Source organism: Narcine bancroftii, chromosome 5 (assembly GCF_036971445.1).
Source record: "Narcine bancroftii isolate sNarBan1 chromosome 5, sNarBan1.hap1, whole genome shotgun sequence".
Taxonomy (NCBI): domain Eukaryota; kingdom Metazoa; phylum Chordata; class Chondrichthyes; order Torpediniformes; family Narcinidae; genus Narcine; species Narcine bancroftii.
In genome coordinates, this window is record NC_091473.1 from 130,721,470 (window position 1) to 130,739,715 (window position 18,246).

General features: G+C 40.8%; 1 protein-coding gene and 1 long non-coding RNA gene across 5 annotated transcripts in view; one reads left to right on the forward strand and one right to left on the reverse strand.

The window, feature by feature from the left end:
- LOC138763969 (uncharacterized) overlaps window positions 1-18,246 on the forward strand; it is a 101,149-nt gene that overhangs the window by 65,495 nt on the left and 17,408 nt on the right. For both annotated transcript variants that reach the window (XR_011357926.1, XR_011357925.1), the window contains exon 3: window positions 14,736-14,845. This is a non-coding gene — a long non-coding RNA (uncharacterized lncRNA). The remainder of the gene's footprint in view (window positions 1-14,735; window positions 14,846-18,246) is intronic.
- ptbp2b (polypyrimidine tract binding protein 2b) overlaps window positions 12,720-18,246 on the reverse strand; it is a 53,853-nt gene continuing 48,326 nt past the window's right edge. For all 3 annotated transcript variants that reach the window (XM_069939068.1, XM_069939067.1, XM_069939066.1), the window contains 5 exons: window positions 16,579-16,612; window positions 16,093-16,185; window positions 15,799-16,015; window positions 15,601-15,678; window positions 12,720-14,021 (listed from right to left, as the gene is read on the reverse strand). In XM_069939068.1, the coding sequence (XP_069795169.1) occupies window positions 13,889-14,021; window positions 15,601-15,678; window positions 15,799-16,015; window positions 16,093-16,185; window positions 16,579-16,612 (555 nt within the window). In that variant the 3' untranslated portion in view covers window positions 12,720-13,888. The remainder of the gene's footprint in view (window positions 14,022-15,600; window positions 15,679-15,798; window positions 16,016-16,092; window positions 16,186-16,578; window positions 16,613-18,246) is intronic.

The window sequence follows — 18,246 nt, forward strand, 5'->3', positions numbered from 1 at the left end:
AAAGATCAGTATTACTGATCTAAAAGAAAAGTGAGGAGGGGGGGGGGGGGGATCAGTCACACTGACACTAGTAACCAAAGATCAGTAACACTGATCATGGTGAAAGATCAGTATTACTGATCTAAAAGAAAAGTGAGGATTGTGAGAGATGGGAAAATTGATCTAAAATTATGAACATGGAAGAAACTAAAGTTCATCAGTAAAATGGCTGAAACCAGTTCAAACAGGATAAGTTTGTGGCTTATGATGCAGGAAAGCAGAGTCAGCACGATTAACATAAGAATCTTCTATCCTTTGTGACAAGACCATAGGACTAAGATAAGGAATGGTAAGGTACAATAGAATGTAGGAAGTTGAGGTAGTCTGGATCAGATAAGGGTCTCCTAGCCCTGGACAGAAGTACCAAGTCATACATTTCTAATTAGCTAACCATACACAGATTTATACATATGAAATTAGCCAACCCTAGATAGAATGAGTCAACTCTGCATATTAAGAGACTGTAGCCCAGAGAATCAGGAAGGTGTGAATAAGGACAATGACATGATGGGGCACCCACAGGATACCCCCTGGTCCTCCAAGTGTACTGAAACTGCACGTAGGCAGGAAGAATTACCTATGCCAAACCCATCCAGGGGGCAGAGGAATGTAAGGGGGAGGGCATTCTGATACTGAAATTGACTGTATAAAAGTTGGGTGAGCCCCAGTATGTGTGTGTATTCCCAGGGTAAGGGGAAGCACCCAACTTTGCATTGTTGTAGTAATAAATGTTCTTTGTTCTCAATTTTTGTCTCGAGCAATTTCTTTAAAGGTACTTTAATTTCTAACAGAAGGCACTTACACTGCCTTCAAAGAGCTATTAACTGAGACGTTCAGATTCTCGTGGCGAGAGCGAGGAGCACGTTTGCTCCACCTGGATGGGCTTGGAGACAGATCCCGTCGGCACTCATCAACGAGATGCTGGCCCTCCTGGGAGATGAGCAGCCTGGCATCATGTTGAAACAGACATTCCTGGAACAAATGCCTGAAGACATCCAACTGCTCCTGGCGGATGCAGATTTCACCGACCCCCAGAAAGTCGCAGCACGGGCAGACGTTTTGTGGAAACAGAAACAGAAGTGGTCGGCTACCGTGGGGCTAGTAAAGAAGTCCCGCAATCAGACCAGAGCAGTCCCAACCAAGGAAATGCAGAGAGGCAGGAGCGAGTCCAGTGACAGATGGTGCTTCTACCACCAGAGATGGGGCATCGAGGCCTGCCGATGCCAGTCCCCCTGCGAGTTCCAGGGAAACGACAAGGCTAGCTGTCGCTGATGGCCATGACGTCTGGCCACCAAGAGAGCCTCCTATACAACTGGGACCGTCTGTCCAGCAGAGACTTCCTGGATACAGGTGCAGAGGTCAGAGTGATACCCCCGACAGGGTTGGGCTCTAGGTGCAGGCTAGCACGACCCACGTTGAGGGCTGCCAACAACTTCTCGTCGGAGTTCACGCTGGCCTCAGTGGAACCACCATTCCTCAGAGCATATTTCCTGCAAGCCCACAGCCCCCTAGTGGACCCTAAGGGTAAGGATCTTGTCCACAACGAGACCTACCAGACCATCAGACTAGATTTACGGCAATGCACTTGGACTCCATCCACAGCTCAGACGATGAGTTCTTCAAGGTGTTAGCGGGATTCCCGGCAATCCTTTCCCCTTAACATGGCATCTGACATCACATCCTGACTAATAGCCCACCTTTCCACACAAGGGCGAGACGACTTCCCCTGGAGAAGCTCCAACTGGCCAAGGAGGAGTTCTGCAAGCTCAAGGAGTTGGGTGTTGTTCAACGGTCAGACAGCCCATGGGCCTCTCCCCTGCACATGGTGCCTAAAGCAGCTGGGGCCTGGAGGCCATGTGGTGACTATTGTCAGCTCAACAAGACCACCTCCTCAGACCATTACCCCGTGCCACACATCCAGGATTTTGCAGCAAACCTGCATGGGGAAATAATATTCTCAAAAGTGGACCTCATCCGAGGATATCACCAGATCGCAGTACATCCTGATGACATCATTATTCCATTTGTACTGTTCGAGTTCCTGAGGATGCCATTTGGACTCATAAATGCGGCACAGACATTCCAGCAACTGATGGATGCAGTGGGCCTAGACCTGGACGTCACTTGTGTCTACTTCAACGATATCCTCGTGGCAAGTAGAACCCGACAGAAACACCTTCAGCACCTTTGAAATCTCTGTAGTTGTCTGCAGGAGTTCGGCCTCACCATCAACCTGGCCAATTGCCAGTTTAGCCTGAACACCATCGACTTCCTGGGCCACAGGATTACAAAGGATGGGGCCACACTACTGTCCGACAAGGTAGAGGCCATTCGCAGCTTCCGGAGCCAAGCACAACCAAAGGTCTACAGGAGTTTGTGGGGATGATAAACTTTTACTACAGGTTTATCCCAGCAGCTGCAAGTGATGCTCCCTCTGTTCATCCTGATGTCCGGCAAGGAAAAGGACCTGACCTGGGATGATGAATCCGCACGTGCGTTTGTGGAAACCAAAGAAGCCCTGGCCAAAGCTGCACTCCTGACCCACCCCAGACCAGATGCACCCACGGCCCTCACTGTCGATGCCTCAGGTACAGTGACTGGTGGAGTCCTGGAGCAGCAGATAGAAAGAAGTTGGTACCCACTAGCATTCTTCAGCAAACAGCAAACGCGGCCCCCTGAACTAAAGTATAGGGCTTTCGACAGAGAGCTGCTGGCGGTGTACTTGGCCATCCACCACTTTCAGTACTTTCTTGAGGGAAGGGCTTTCATGGACCACAAACCAGACTTTCAGCCTGGCTAAAAATCTCTGATCCCTGGTTAGCCCGCCAACAGAGACACTTGTCTTACATCTCAGAGTACACGACCGACATCAAACACATCTCGGGCAAAGACAACATGGTCGAGGACACCTTGTCAAGACACAGGATCCACTCCCTGGTCAACGGTCTGAACTTTGCAGCACTGGCAGACACAGCAACAGGACGAGATCCCACAGTACAGGACCACTGTCACAGGCCTTCGGCTTCAGGACATTCCAGTAGGCACAGGTACTACCACCCTCCTGTGCAACATTGCCACCAGGCAGGTTCGACCTATTGTCCCAACAGCATGGAGGTGATGAGTTTTTGACTCCATCCACAGGCTGGCACACCCATCCATCAGGACTATGGTCCGGCTGGTGGCCAGCAAGTACATGTGGCATGGATTGCAGGGTGTGGGCTAAGGCATGTACGCAGTGCCAAATTGCAGCAAGGCACCAAGGTCTCCCCATAGCCTTTCGAGCCAATAGAACGCAAGATTGGTCACATTCATGTGGGACCCTTGCCAGTCTCTCAGGGTTTCCACTACCTGTTCACAGTGGTCGACCGCTTCACCTGGTGGCCAGAAGCAATCCCTCTGGTCGACACATCCACCAGGTCGTGCCAAAGCATTCCTCTCGTCCTGGATTGCAAGATTCCGACTGCCACAGCACATCACTTCTGACCGAAGCGCACAGTTCACCTCCAGTTTGTGGAACAAGATTGCCAACCTGTGGGGCACTCAAGCTACACCAGACGACGGCATACCACCCACAAACCAATGGCATAGTGGAGCATTTTTCCACAGGCACCTCAAGACTGCCCTCATGACCAGTCTCAAGGGCATCAACTGGGTGGACGAGCTACCATGAGCACTACTGGGCATCCGAACAGCGCCAAAAGACCTCCACACATCCTCCGCTGAACTCGTCATGGGTAAACTTGTACCTCTCACTTTGTTCATTTTAGATTGGTCACAGTATTTGAGCTACCGAAAAAAAGACACACACGCCGAGAGCACTTCAGTTTATACAAATCTTTATTACAAATTCTAAAACTGATATCAAACTACAATATGCAAGCCCTTCCCAATTATACTTATCAACGCCTGGACTGGTCCCAACTGCCGAAGCGAGGCAACAACCGCACACTTGTAGTAGGTTGTCGGGGCGCCGGTAGCAGCTTCTCCACCTCCCCCGACCGGAACGTTGGCTGGACTCTAGAAGTTCTTCTTGCTGAGAGATGTTACCACCTCTCGGAGAGTCTCAAACTTCAGCACTGGGACCATGGCTTATATTACCCAAAAACTGCTTACCCAAGCACCTATTCCCAGCACAAAAAGAAAGATAAGCAAGCAAGCTAGCATGCCTAGGCTTCTATCGAATAACACAACATTCAGCTTATCACTTTGAATACAATGGTTTATTTTGCATTAAGGTTAGGTCTGCCTGAAAGACTGTGACCAAAACAAGCAGGAATATTAAATGTACTTAGTACACAGATGTTTTTTTTGTCAGATAACTGCATCTCTGGCCCCATGGTGGCATTTAGCTTAAGTCTGCTGATTCTAAAAAAACAAGCAGGTTCTCAGCCTTCCAGAAGCAAAGGCTGCAAAAGTAAAAAAAACATGGTTTAAATCTTCCATTACACTCGTTTACAGAACCCCACTCACAGTTCCCAGGGATTTCGTTCCACAGGCCAGAGGTCAGCAGAAAGGACAACCACCTTCCTGGACAAGCTGCGCAAAAACGTCAGTAACCTGGCTCCGATCCCACACACTACAGACACAGACAAGCCAAGTCCAACATCCCCAAAGAACTCAAGGACTGTGAGTACGTGTGTGTACACAGAGGACCCCACTGTTCACCACTGCAGAAGCCATATGAAGGTCCCTTTCAAGTCATCCGGAACAAAAGAGCCACCTTCGAGCTGGACATCAGTGGTAAACCAAAGGTCTTCACTTCAGATAGACTCAAGCCTGCCCACACTTGACGCATAGGCAGACCACAAAAGACTTTGGGGACTATACCTACGGACACTAGACTGTAACGCTAGTTCTGGGTGGGGGGTTCATGTGGCATTCCACAATTGTGGAGATCGGGCTGGCACATCGCACAGCAGCAGACATGGACAGATTGCTAAAGCAACTCCCAGGACCACGAACCTGCGGGGGTAGAAGCTGGGCCGGCATCAGACCAACAGCCCTAAAATGGCATTGGTCAAGCTGCCCAGCTAACTCAACAGAAACAGGCTGGGGAATAAGGGCATTCATATGCATGGACGTTCCTGCCTGCTATTGTTAATCATATGGCTGACTGAGTCAATCAGCAAAAAACGGTGGGAACTTGAAGAGTATAAAAGCAGCTTTTCCAACTCTAATAAAAGAGTGAGCTTAACCTGCCACACTGTGTGTGTGTTTCTTTGTAGCGGTCGGCTACAAGGGCACCAATACCTCTGAGCGTCGAGCCCTGTAAAAGGTAGTGGACACCGCTCAGCATATCACAGGCAAAACTCGGGAAAGAGGTACAGGTGCCACAAGATGTATTTCCAGATTCAGGAATAGCTGCTACCCTTTGACCAAACTCCTGAACACCTCAGAGACTCATTTAAGGACATGTTCGGACTGTGATGCTACATTAAACAATGAATTTTATAACTTGCTCATAACAAAACATTTTCTTTTACTTAGCTCATTGTCTATTACAAATATTTATTTAAATTCTGAATCTTCCTACTTTCTACACTGGAGCAGTTCAACAGGTTGCTCCAATTATAGATACCCTATCCAAAAAAAGTATATACTTAAGCCTTAAGTGTATACTCACCAAAAGTGTAACAGAATGCATTGTAACTATTGTGCCACTAGTGAAATATTTCTGCTGATTGAATCTTCCTGAATTTGTTTTGTCTACCATAATTTTCCAACATACCACCACCATTGGAAACCATGAGTCAGAAAGCAGGATGGAAATCAAGAATCTGGTTGTGTGGTGCCAGGACAACAATCTTGCTTTCAATTTCAATAAGATTCCACCTGCATTGAATTCGCCCATCGTTATTGAATGAAGATCTACCGGGACCAATGCCTGAAGAAGGCGCACAAAATCAGTGAACCGGTGCGGACTCGAAAGGCCAACATGGCCTGTTTCTGCTCTGTAAATGGTTATATGGTTATAAAAGGGAAAGCAGCAAAGTTTCTCCAGATTGAATCTTAGGAGGTAGGTTTGTCACCTGCAGGAGAGAATTGCAAGAAGCCTTCACTCATGAATATTTGTAATTCACTACACAAGAGGAATGCGAAAGGTTAGATGGTACATATGCCTAAATATCTGAGAATTCTAGGTTATGACGCTAGTACAGGAAAGTGGTAGCACAGGCACAAGGATTTTGGTTTCTATTTCAGGTGAAAGCTCTTCACCATTTGCTCAAGAGAATTCTTCTTTGGCTTGGCTTCGCGGACGAAGATTTATGGAGGGGGTAAAAAGTCCACGTCAGCTGCAGGCTCGTTTGTGACTGACAAGTCCGATGCGGGACAGGCAGACACGATTGCAGCGGTTGCAGGGGAAAATTGGTGGGTTGGGGTTGGGTGTTGGGTTTTTCCTCCTTTGCCTTTTGTCAGTGAGGTGGGCTCTGCGGTCTTCTTCAAAGGAGGTTGCTGCCCGCCAAACTGTGAGGCGCCAAGATGCACGGTTTGAGGCGTTATCAGCCCACTGGCAGTGGTCAATGTGGCAGGCACCAAGAGATTTCTTTAGGCAGTCCTTAGTCTTGCAAACAATACCTACATATCTCATAAACCACAAACAACATAAAGCCAAAGTTAAAAATAGATGTTAACTATGGAAGATTGCAACCAGTCCAGGAAAATGTGCCATCATAAGCCAACATGGAATGTACTTTGGTTGACTACACCACATGGCTTAGAATTGAACTTTAGTTTTATTGCTCAGATAATGATTTTTCAGAAATAATCCTTTGAAATGTCACAAGTAATTTTCTCGCTCGTTATTTGAATGTAACAAAAATATTCCCTTGAGAAAGCTAGAAAATCTTCAAGTATTTCCTTTCAAGAGGTGGTTGTCCGTCCGGAAGAGGTGGTTGCAGCAAGGTCAATTTTATCATTTAAGAAAAGGTTGGATGGGTACATGGATGTGAGGGGATTGGAGGGTTATGGGCAGGGTGTAGTTAAGTGGGATTAGAGATCAGTTAAATCGGTACGGACCAGAGGGGCCAAGGTGGCCTGTTTCCGTAATGTAATTGATATATGGTTACTGATGAATCTCCTGAAGATAGGAGTGATAGTTGATTCAATAAATCTGGAAATGCATAGCAGAAATAAACTGGAATAAAAAAATAAGTGATAATTACATACTGTATTAGGATCAGTTACGAGGGACTGGTACTGCAAAAGCCAATGGGAAAGCAATAGATTCTTCAACTTAAAAACGTGAGCCACAAATGGAAACTAGTTCACTGAACAAATCCATTCAAGGGTATGCTATTGAATATTAAAAAATATATTCCAACAGAAAAAAAAATGCTTTCTTGTCTAGCTCATAGATCTCACTCACTATGAATTCGATCTGCCATTGAGAAAGTTTCAACGTTTTCGTTCTCACAGATTCTCATCATTAATAATAGAATCAATGAGTAGCAAAACAGTTAAGAGATGAGAAATGGGCAAAATTCTGAAGACTGCATTCAGATGAAATGAACAGCAAGAGGACATGAAACTAGACTAATCACAGATGAGGCATTAAACATAAAGATTACATTACATTTTACAGAGTGTCAATTTAATTTTTTTTTGCCAAAGACACTGTTTCATTAACTTCAAAGCTCAGCTTTTAAAACTTGCAAAAGTTTTCTGAGCTTATTGCAGTTGAATTAAGAACACACATCACAAGAAATTTTCTCTTCAATTATGATTAATGAACTATTTTAACTTGAGACAGAATAAGCAGTTCATCATAGCAGCTTGACCAAACAATGTTACTCATATTACATTCTACTTTTTGTCAAATGCAATAAAAAGGGATGGCTTATTAAGTTTCAGTTGAAATTAAAGAAAGCTTAAGACCCTTTTCCACTGGCATCTCAGTTAATTGGCTGCGCAGTGTCCCAGGATAGGAAGTCCTTTGTGCTGTTTCCACTGGGCCACCCTTCCACTGAACACAACTCATCCCTGGGGATCAGTGTTCAATTAGAAATGGGTGACTTTCTGCTGTCCCTTTCCACTGGATTTATCAACATGCTGTCATCAGCAAAAGCCGGGGATATGAGTCGCGGTAGAGGCAGTTAATCCCTGGCGTGAAATGACATTATTTGATGCCGGCATCTCTTGAGAACTTAGCCCAATAGAGAAAATGTCAAAATGCTGCAGGTGAAGAAGAAAGGATACAAGTGCCATAACGCTGTAAGTGGGGAAGTTAGAACTAAGGAACATTTTTATGACAGCCATGCTGCCATCAAGTAAATTGAGTAGAAATAAATGTGCACTTTGCAAGCTGTGGTGTTTCATCTTTGGAACATACAATTAAATGTAAAGGCAGATGAGAGCACACAAAAAGTGGTCTTTACAAGCTGAAAGCAGGTTTAATTGTGAACTAATTAGCAATAACATTTAGCAAAAATATACATTTAGCCTAATGAAATTCTGAATTCCGTGTGCTACTTGCCTTTAATTAATTGAATCAATATTCAAATTTTAATTACATTAGGAAAGACACTTTACATTTAATATTATTAAAGTTTTTTTTTTCTCTCCCAGAATGTACATGGATTTTTAAGAAAATTGTTAATGTTGACCAGGTTAATGAGCATGGAGAATCCCAATTACTTTCACTGTGGACAAAGAATTAAAATAAAAAGTTTCGTCACACTAGTTTAACTTGCCTGATACCCCTTCAGCACTGATGCTACAATTCTTTAACATTGTCAGTTCCAAATTCAGTTTCAGGACTTGTGTGTCTTGCACCACAGACCTGAAAATGCCTGCCAATGTTCTCTAAATCTTCTGCATGTTGTTTATATTTAAAATTGATTTTCAAAAGAGATTATGAAGTTACAAGGTATCATTGTGTCAGCTTTTTGTATCCCAACTTATTTGTCACTGGTAAATAGCCAATTGCTGCAATATGTTTTGGGTAAAATAATGTGTACATTAATATTAAATTTTCACAAATAAAAGCCTACAGCTGTTTAAAAGGATACATTTTGAATTTAAAAAAAAAACACTGCAAAATAAGACAACCATTTGTTGAAACGCTGAAACTTACCTGGAAACAATTAGGTTTTTTTATTTTTAAAATCCAAAAGCTATCCCAGTATTCTTAGTGCCAACAATATATTTTTATACACGTTAAAATGTTTCAACTAAAGTGCGAGAATGAAAAATTTAGATTTTTGGGTTAAATCTAGAACTGTATTGCAATTGGGATTGAGCCTTTTAGTTTTCATCTAACTGGTCCTAATTACAATTTTTAAATGTATGCATGGGTCATTCTCTGAATTGCATATATTTTAACGCAAGAAGCATAGTAAACAAGGTAGACGAGCTTAGAGCATGGACAGATACTTGGGGTCACGATATTGTGGCAATTAGTGAGACCTGGCTACAAGAGGGGCAGGACTGGCAACTTAACATTCCAGGATACATTTATTTTAGATGTGATAGATCAGGGGGTTAAAAAAAGGGGGAGGAGTTACTCTGCTTGTTAAGGAGGACATTACTGCTGTGAGGTGGCAAGATGGTCTGGAGGGATCGTCCAGTGAAGCTGTTTGGGTGGAATTGAGGGGTGAAGGAGACATGAGGGTGCTGATAGGGGTGTATTACAGAATACCAAATGGGTCAAGAAAACTAGAGGAACAAATGTGTAGAGAGATAACGTATATGTGTGAGAATCATAAGGTAGTGATCATGGGAGATTTTAACTTCCCTCACATTGATTGGGATACCCATACAGTTAGAAGGCTGGATGGGCTAAAGTTCGTTAAATGTGTTCAAGATTGTTTTCTGAATCAATTAGTAGAAGAACCGACTCGGGTCAGTGTAATACTGGATCTCCTGTTAGGGAATGAGCTAGGTCAGGTATCAGACATTAATGTTGGAGATCCAATTGGGTCTAGTGATCATAATTCTGTTAGTTTTAAGGTAGTTTTAGGGAGGAGCAAGGAGGGGCCTAAAGTTGAGGTTCTGGATTGGAGAAGAGCAAATTTCGAAGGAATAAGAAGGGATTTGGGGAGTATTGAGTGGGAAAGGATATTTTCAGGTGAGGGTGTAAATGAGAAATGGAGGATATTCAAAAAAGAAATTTTGAGGGTACAGAATAGTTATGTCCCAGTGAGGATCAAAGGAAAGGCTGGAAGTCATAGGGAGGCTTGGTTTTCAAGGAATATTGGAAATTTGGTTAGGATAAAAAGGGAGGTGTACAAGAGGTATAAAGAACAGAGAGCTGACAATTTGAAGGAGGACTACAAGGAGTGTAGAAGGAATCTTAAGAAAGAAATTAGAAAGGCCAAAAAAAGGCATGAAGAGGCTTTGGCAGACAGAGTAAAAATAAATCCAAAGGGTTTCTATAGGTACATTAAAAGTAAAAGATTAGTGAGGGATAAAATTGGACCCCTTGTAGATAGTGAGAATTCAGAGGAAATGGGGAAAATTCTGAATGATTTCTTTGCCTCGGTGTTCACTAGGGAAAAAAAATATTGAACCAGTTGAGGTAAAGAAAAATAGTGGGGAGGTCATGAAGCATATAAGGATAACCGAGGAGGTAGTGATGGCTGTGTTGAAAAAGATAAAGGTGGATAAATCTCTGGGACTGGACAAAATATTCCCAAGGACACTCAGAGAGGCTAGTGGACAGATAGTGGGGCCATTAACAGAGATATTTAGGATGTCACTGGCCATGGGGGTAGTGCCAAAGGATTGGAGGTTGGCGCATGTGGTTCCGCTGTTTAAGAAAGGGTCTAAATGTAAATCTGGGAATTATAGGCCCGTGAGTTTGACATCTGTGGTGGGCAAGTTGATGGAAAGTGTTCTGAGGGATGGTATTTACAATTATTTTGAGGTACAGGGATTGCTAGGGAGCAATCAGCATGGTTTGGTCAGGGGTAGATCATGCTTGACAAACCTGATTGAGTTTTTCGAGGGGGTTACAAAAAAGGTTGATGAAGGGAAAGCTGTGGATGTGGTCTATTTAGACTTCAGTAAAGCTTTTGACAAAGTTCCCCACAGGAGCTTAGGAAAAAAGGTGGAGGAATTAGGTATAAATGAGGAGGTAGTGAAATGGATTCAGCAATGGTTGGATGGGAGATGTCAGAGTAGTGGTAGAAAATTGTTTGTCCAATTGAAGGCCAGTGACTAGTGGTGTTCCTCAGGGATCGGTCCTCGGTCCACTATTGTTTGTTATATATATTAACGATCTGGAAGTAGGGGTGGAGAATTGGAAGCAAGTTTGCGGATGATACAAAGATTGGTGGTGTTGTGGACAGTGAGGAAGATTACCGTAGATTAAAAGGTGATTTAGGAAGGCTGGAGGTGTGGGCTGAGAAATGGCTGATGGAATTTAATACAGATAAGTGTGAGGTGTTACATTTTGGAAAGGCAAATCTCAATAGGTCATATGCATTAAATGGTAGGCTATTGAGATGTGCAGAGCAACAAAGGGATTTAGGAGTTGTGGTAAATAGTACCCTCAAGGCTGATACTCAGGTAGATGGTGTGGTGAAGAAGGCATTTGGAATGTTGGCCTTCATAAATAGGAGTATTGAATTCAAGAGTAGGGAGGTTATGATGAAATTGTACAAGGCATTGGTGAGGCCAAATTTGGAGTACTGTGTACAGTTTTGGTCACCAAATTATAGGAAAGATATAAATAAAATAGAGAGAGTGCAGAGAAGGTTCCCGAGAATGTTGACAGGATTTCAAGGTTTGAGTTACAGGGAAAGGTTGTGCAGACTGGGGCTTTTTTCTCTGGAGCGTAGAAGATTGAGAGGGGACTTGATAGAGGTGTTTAAGATTTTAAAAGGGACAGACAGAGTAAACATGGATAGGCTTTTTCAATTAAGAGTGGGGGAGATTCAAACTAGAGGGCATGGCTTAAGATTGAAGGGGGAAAATTATAAGGGGAACATGAGGGGAAATTTCTTTACGCAAAGGATGGTGGGGATGTGGAATGAGCTTCCGACAGATGTGGTCGAGGCGGGATCATTGGTTACATTTAAGGAAAGACTGGATAGTTACATGGAGAGGAGAGGACTGGAGGGGTATGGACCGGGCGCTGGTCAGTGGGACTAGGAGGGTGGGGATTTGTTACTGCATGGACTAGTAGGGCCGAACTGGGCTGTTCTGTGCTGTAAGTGGTTATATGGTTAATTAGTAATCTGCATTATTTTTGAACAATAAAGAAATTTCCCCATTCACATTCTACAGATAGCAGCATTAGAAGTGAAAACGTTTGTAATGCAATAACTCTAAAACTATTTTAACTCTTTAATAATGAAGTATTAACAATGACCAAAAATAACTGAGTTTGAGACAAATTAGTATCTACTTACACCAAGTTGTGATTTTTTTTTCCAAACAAAATGTAAATTAATCTGTGACGTTTTCTCAGATAAAATGCACCAATTTGTCAGGAATTTCACATTGATAATTCATTAAGATTCAGCATTAAATTTACAATTATCTGAGTTTTAGCTGCATTTGGCAAGAGGAAGCAAGTAGGAGCATTTGAACTCCACTTGAGTAATGGTCAAGTTACAGCATGGAGTACAAAATGTTCCCACCCTAAAGAGTTTTAACCATGAAAATCAGAAGCTTAATGAAGTGAAGACAAACAAGAGTAGTGAGGAAAAGCAGTACAGAAAGACAGAAGAGGTGGATAGAGCTACAGAAGTATTTATTAGGCATGCTACACAGGCAAGCGAACAGAGTACACGGGGATAAAAGTCAGAAGTGAACACAACCATCAAACATCCCAATTTTGTTAGAAAATTAACTTTAATTGTGCCTCTTTCAAACTATACTGAGATTTACATAGCTACAGATCAAGATGTAAAAATGTAACTAATATAGAAAATATATATGACTTTTTTGCTACATACTCCAGAAAATCTATGTATATGAATGCTAATACATAGATCTAAAAAGTTCCTGACTACTTAAATCTGACAACTGCAATTGTTGGACTTCTCTTTAAGTGATGAACTCTACTCATACGATTCTTCTAATTTTGAAGATACAGAACTGCTTATGGAGTCTGCCTCTGTTCAAATACAAAATACCTTGAAGAGATTTATTAAAACTGAATATTACAATGCAAGATAAAATAAGACTAAAGGCACATAAACTTTGGTCCCACCTGGTTATCCATTCTAAAAAAACTGCCATAAAACTATTCTTTTTGCTCCTTTTTTGAAGCATTCCCCTTTTGCCTTTCTATAACATGCACCAATTTCATGAACTAGACTTGACTGCGCATGCTCAAAAGTCCACAGCCATTTTCAGTCCTTATTACAAACTAAAAGATGGTCATATAAATGCACAGAAGCAATTTGCAATGTCAACTCCAAACATCTACAAAGTTTATAATAAGCAACAAGCAAAACTGCAACTTAGTGCTAACATTTACACAATACTCTCACTATTTTACTGAAGTTCGCCAATCACGTGCCCCAAAGGCAGCCCCAGCTGTATATTCAATTATATCAACAGAAGTTTTTTTTAAACTTTTAAGGTAAGGCACATTTCGCTTCAGACTTTTTCTACTAAAGAAAAGTAGAGATAATTCAAATTGTCCCAAACTAAAATAGATGAATTCCCTAAAAAGCTTCAACATAAAGAATATTTTAATTTTTCATCCCAATTAGCAGCTGAATAAATTTCCTTTGCTCCTTCTAATACATGTTCTTCCTCCAAATTTAGTATCACAAATGTATATACGAAGGAATGACAACAGCTGGAATTGTTAAACACTGGTCCCAACTCCTTGAAACAAGTCTATAATCACAATCAAAATCAAATAATTCAAATCTCCCTCTCTCTGGGTTTCTCAGATGGTTGATTTGGAAAAGGAAACTCTCAGATGGTGGTTTTCTCCAAGGTCATAGTTGTGAAGATCAATCAGTGCCTGGATGGCTTCCTCCACAGAACACAATTGCAGCAGTGCCATTTTGTGATCTCTTCTATAACAAATATATAGAATTAAAGAAATGGCTTAATATAGAAAGCATGGCAGACCTTAAAAATTATATTCCCTTTTAATTCATTTGAAATCTATTCTGATAGATATTTTACAAAACCAGATAAATTAAACGATACAGCACAGAATCAGGACTTTCACCACACTTAGAAAATGCTGAGTCGAGTACCGATTTATATTAATTCCATTAGTATAATGATGTGCAGACTTTGTATGATGGAATTGAAGTCCTCATCCAGGATGATATTTAAATGTTGCGTAGAGCTGGATGTACCCTGGATTGGAACGTATTGAGCTACATGGAGAGGTTGAACAAACTTGGATTATTTTCTTTGGCGTGTCAGAGGCAGAAGGGGCAACCCAATTAAAGTTTACAAAATTAAGCAAGGAAGTCAGGGTAGATACGGACTTTTCCCCAAAGTTGGCAATGTCAAGCCCTGGAGTGGAGGAAAGTTTTTTTTTAAAAAAAAGCACTGAAACAGGTTTTAAACACCTGTAAAGGTGCTGTTGGAGAAGGTGGTCGAAGCTGATGAAAGGAAATTGGACTTGGATGTGAGCCAAGGAGGGACGACTCGGATGATAAGAGCTCAGGTTCACTGCTGGGGGATAGAAGGCCATCCAGCTGGAAAGGTTTGAAGGGGACTGTCATCTCGGAATAGGACTGACTCTCTTTTCCTTCTCTTTCTCTTCTTGATAGGGATTTTGGAATAGTGTTTCCTCTGAGTGCTTTCACAGAGCAAAAGACAAACTTCGTGCATTTTGTTTATTTATAGGACCATAAAGGAACAAGATACAAATCATGTGCAGGTAAAATTAATTAGTTAAATTGACATCATTGTATAAACAAGGTGGGCCAAATAACAGCTTCTTTGCTTTACTGGTGTTTTCTACATAAAAGAGAACAGAATGATGCTAATGCTAAGTAATGATTTGTCATTTTGTTGAAATTATTTTTTTTCGGGACAGCATGGTTGGCGTCTTTAGAGCGCCAGCGATCGGGACCTGGGTTCGAATCCCACGCTGACCGTAAGAAGTTTGCATGTTCTCAGTGTGTCTGCGTGGGCTTTCTCCGGGGCCTTTGGTTTCCACCCACTGTTCGAAACATACCAGGGTGTATGTTAATTGGGTGTAAATTAGGTGGCACAGACTCGTGGACCAAAATGGCCTGGTAATGTGCTATATGTCTAAATTTAAAAAATATAGCTCTGCCCTTGCAATTTAAACTAAATATGATTGTTATTAATAAATAAAAAAGCTTGGTAGCCATTAACGTCCACATCTTTTACAATTTCATGACAAGTAAAAACTTCAAGAATTAGTTGAATGTTTTGATAACAATTTGTCCTAGGTAGTAATTTCAGTATTCTAACTTTAGAAATTATTTTAAAAAACTGCAGATTGTAGTAACTACTGAGTTTTGACAAGTTTCACAAACTAAACTTACACAGAACTCATAACACAGAATACATCTTACTGAAAAAAAATCCAATATTCACAAACTGGAAAAAAAATGTTGGTGGAGAAAATATGCACATACCAAATATGTCGTTAAAAATACTTACTGGAAAAATTTAAAACCCCTCACTTTGCCTCCGGTTTTTATAAAAAGTGTCTTAAGAACTTCCTCAGTAATAGAAGGTCTGTGAAAAGGAAATCAAATCAGAATTAAAACAGATTCTCCTGCCCAAATCAGTTCAAGTTAAAGTTGTGAATTAAACAAGACTATTTACTAAATTAACTATAAAAATCAAAATACTTACGGAATATTTGAAAGATGAAGAGTTGCAGATGGAGGAAATATATTCTGGAAATTCTTTGATCCAGGTTTTTTGAAACGGTGGAGTGGAGAATTGGTGAAATCTTTTGTCAATCCCTGGTCATCTAAGCCTTCACGAGGTAACTGTACTGTCTGATGTTTGGACAGTGTAACACGAATAATCTTTCCATACATTTTCTGCCCATTCAAATGGCTCATAGCTAACAAATAGAGAGTCAGTTTTTAGCATATTTTAAAAGGACAAAAAGACTGCAGTCAAATGCAAATGAACTCTTACCCAGCTGTGCCTGGTTAACATCAGCCATTTGCACCAGAGCACTGTCTTTTTTATTGTACAAAATCTTCACACGTTGCACATCACCATAAACACCTTTACAGAGTGGAAAAGTGAAGAAAATTAAGTTATGCACATAATCTGACAAAAATATCTAACAGATCGATGAAACATTCAGACATCAATGTGAATGAATTTGACATCCAAAATGAGTACAACAAATCAAGATTTAGCAGTGATTATCTGAAGAGAAAAATCCTGGTAAAATCCCTCAGAGCTAATGTGAAGTGATACTAAATTAAAGATCATGCAAAATAATTCACAGCATGCATTACCATAAATAAAATAGCATCTATGGAAAGAATTACAGCAAATGAAAAAGTAGCAGATTATCTACTTATCTAATAAGCTGAAATGCTAGCTACAAACAAGAATTAAGGTGAAAAATTTTAAATCAATAATAAAAGTATAGTGCTAACGATAACATACCGAAGAGGGTAAACAGACTTTGGGGCGTAACCATCTTTAGAAGGAGAGAAGAGCAAGCAGCGTAAGACAGGAAGAGAGAAGAATCGAGGAAGAGCGGAGATGAACAGATCATCCATAACGAAGGGTGGTTCCCGTAGAATGGTGAAGTGGTCATGGATCATGGTTCAAGGCAGTTAATTGGGGCAAGTTGGTCCGAGGAACATTTTGTTCAAGCACATAAGCATGAACACAAGGGATGAGGCAGGGAAGGAGCAGATAGAGGGTTGGTATCAGGAAGGGTTGGGAATCATGAAAGAAACACACAGGGTAAGATAAGGGGATGGGATGGGAAGGGGTGGAGCAATGCAGAAGAAAACAAGGTGGGGAACAAAACAAAAATAAATATATAGGTCAGTACATAGGAAATGCAGGAATTTGGTCAGAAAATGGCTGGCTCATGTACTTTACAAGAAAATAGCGTTGAATGTAGTCACCCAAGACAAAATAAACATGGGTAAAGTACATTTATAATCAAAGAATTACAATTTTTTTATATTATATGAGAAAGTAAAAATAAATAATGCAAAAATGAATTTAAAACTGCATAATCAGGGCTCGGTATGAAATGCAGGCAAATAAATATTGAAGTGGCACTCTAATTCAAAAATAACACCTAACTGCATGCAGACATCAAACACAAAAAAAATTGGAAATATTTTTCCCACATTTAAATGTGTCATTTTGAAATATATAAATTAAAACATTAAAATTGTAACTTCTGAAAAATGCTCAGATACAAAAGCCACATTTCATACCAGCTTTTGCCAAAGCCAAAATGAAAATAGAATACAACTAAATCATTTGAGGATAAAAATCAAGGAACTGGGGTTTACAATACTTGTAAAGAAAACATTTAGCAAAAACAGAAGAATCTCAAATTCTTTGGAGAGAACCTTTTAAGAAAAAAGTGTTAAAGCAAAAGTTTACATGAAACAAGATTTTATGACAAACATATACAAGCATGATAATATTGAGCAAGACATCAAATTTACACAGAAACAGACCATTTGACTAAATAGATTCCCTTGTTTCTGACTCTTTCCAGTTTATTACATCTCACTTGAACATAGACTGCTATTCCTTTCTCTCTGATTTAATTAACTTGCTTCCTCATTAAACTGAACCCATACGAAGCACCTCAAATATTCCATCAAGCAACAAGTGAAAGAAACATTTTAATTTCATCATAGATTAAGAACTCCTCTATTTATGCACCTTTTTTGGACTTGCACACATTTGACAAATACTCTAATATTCCCACAACTGAATGCATCATTATCTCATTTCCTACAGATCCTTTTTTTTGGCCTTTTTGCCCATTCTTATACTGCTAAATAGGGAATCAGATAGCACAGAATTATTTTTCTCAGTTTCAAACATTTCAAAAATGACAAATAGAAGCAGGCCATTCGGATTCTAGCGCATCACATTTCATTCAGCTCTACTTTCCTACATAAACCCATATCCTATGATTTCCCCTATATATACATCAAATATAATTAATCACTGAGTCTCCCCATTCCCCCAGATAAAGATTTTTTTTAAAATCACGATCCTTTGGGTGAAGTATTTTCTTCACAACACTGAAAATTTTGAGCCCAACACCTGCTTTTTGATCCCCAGCCAGAT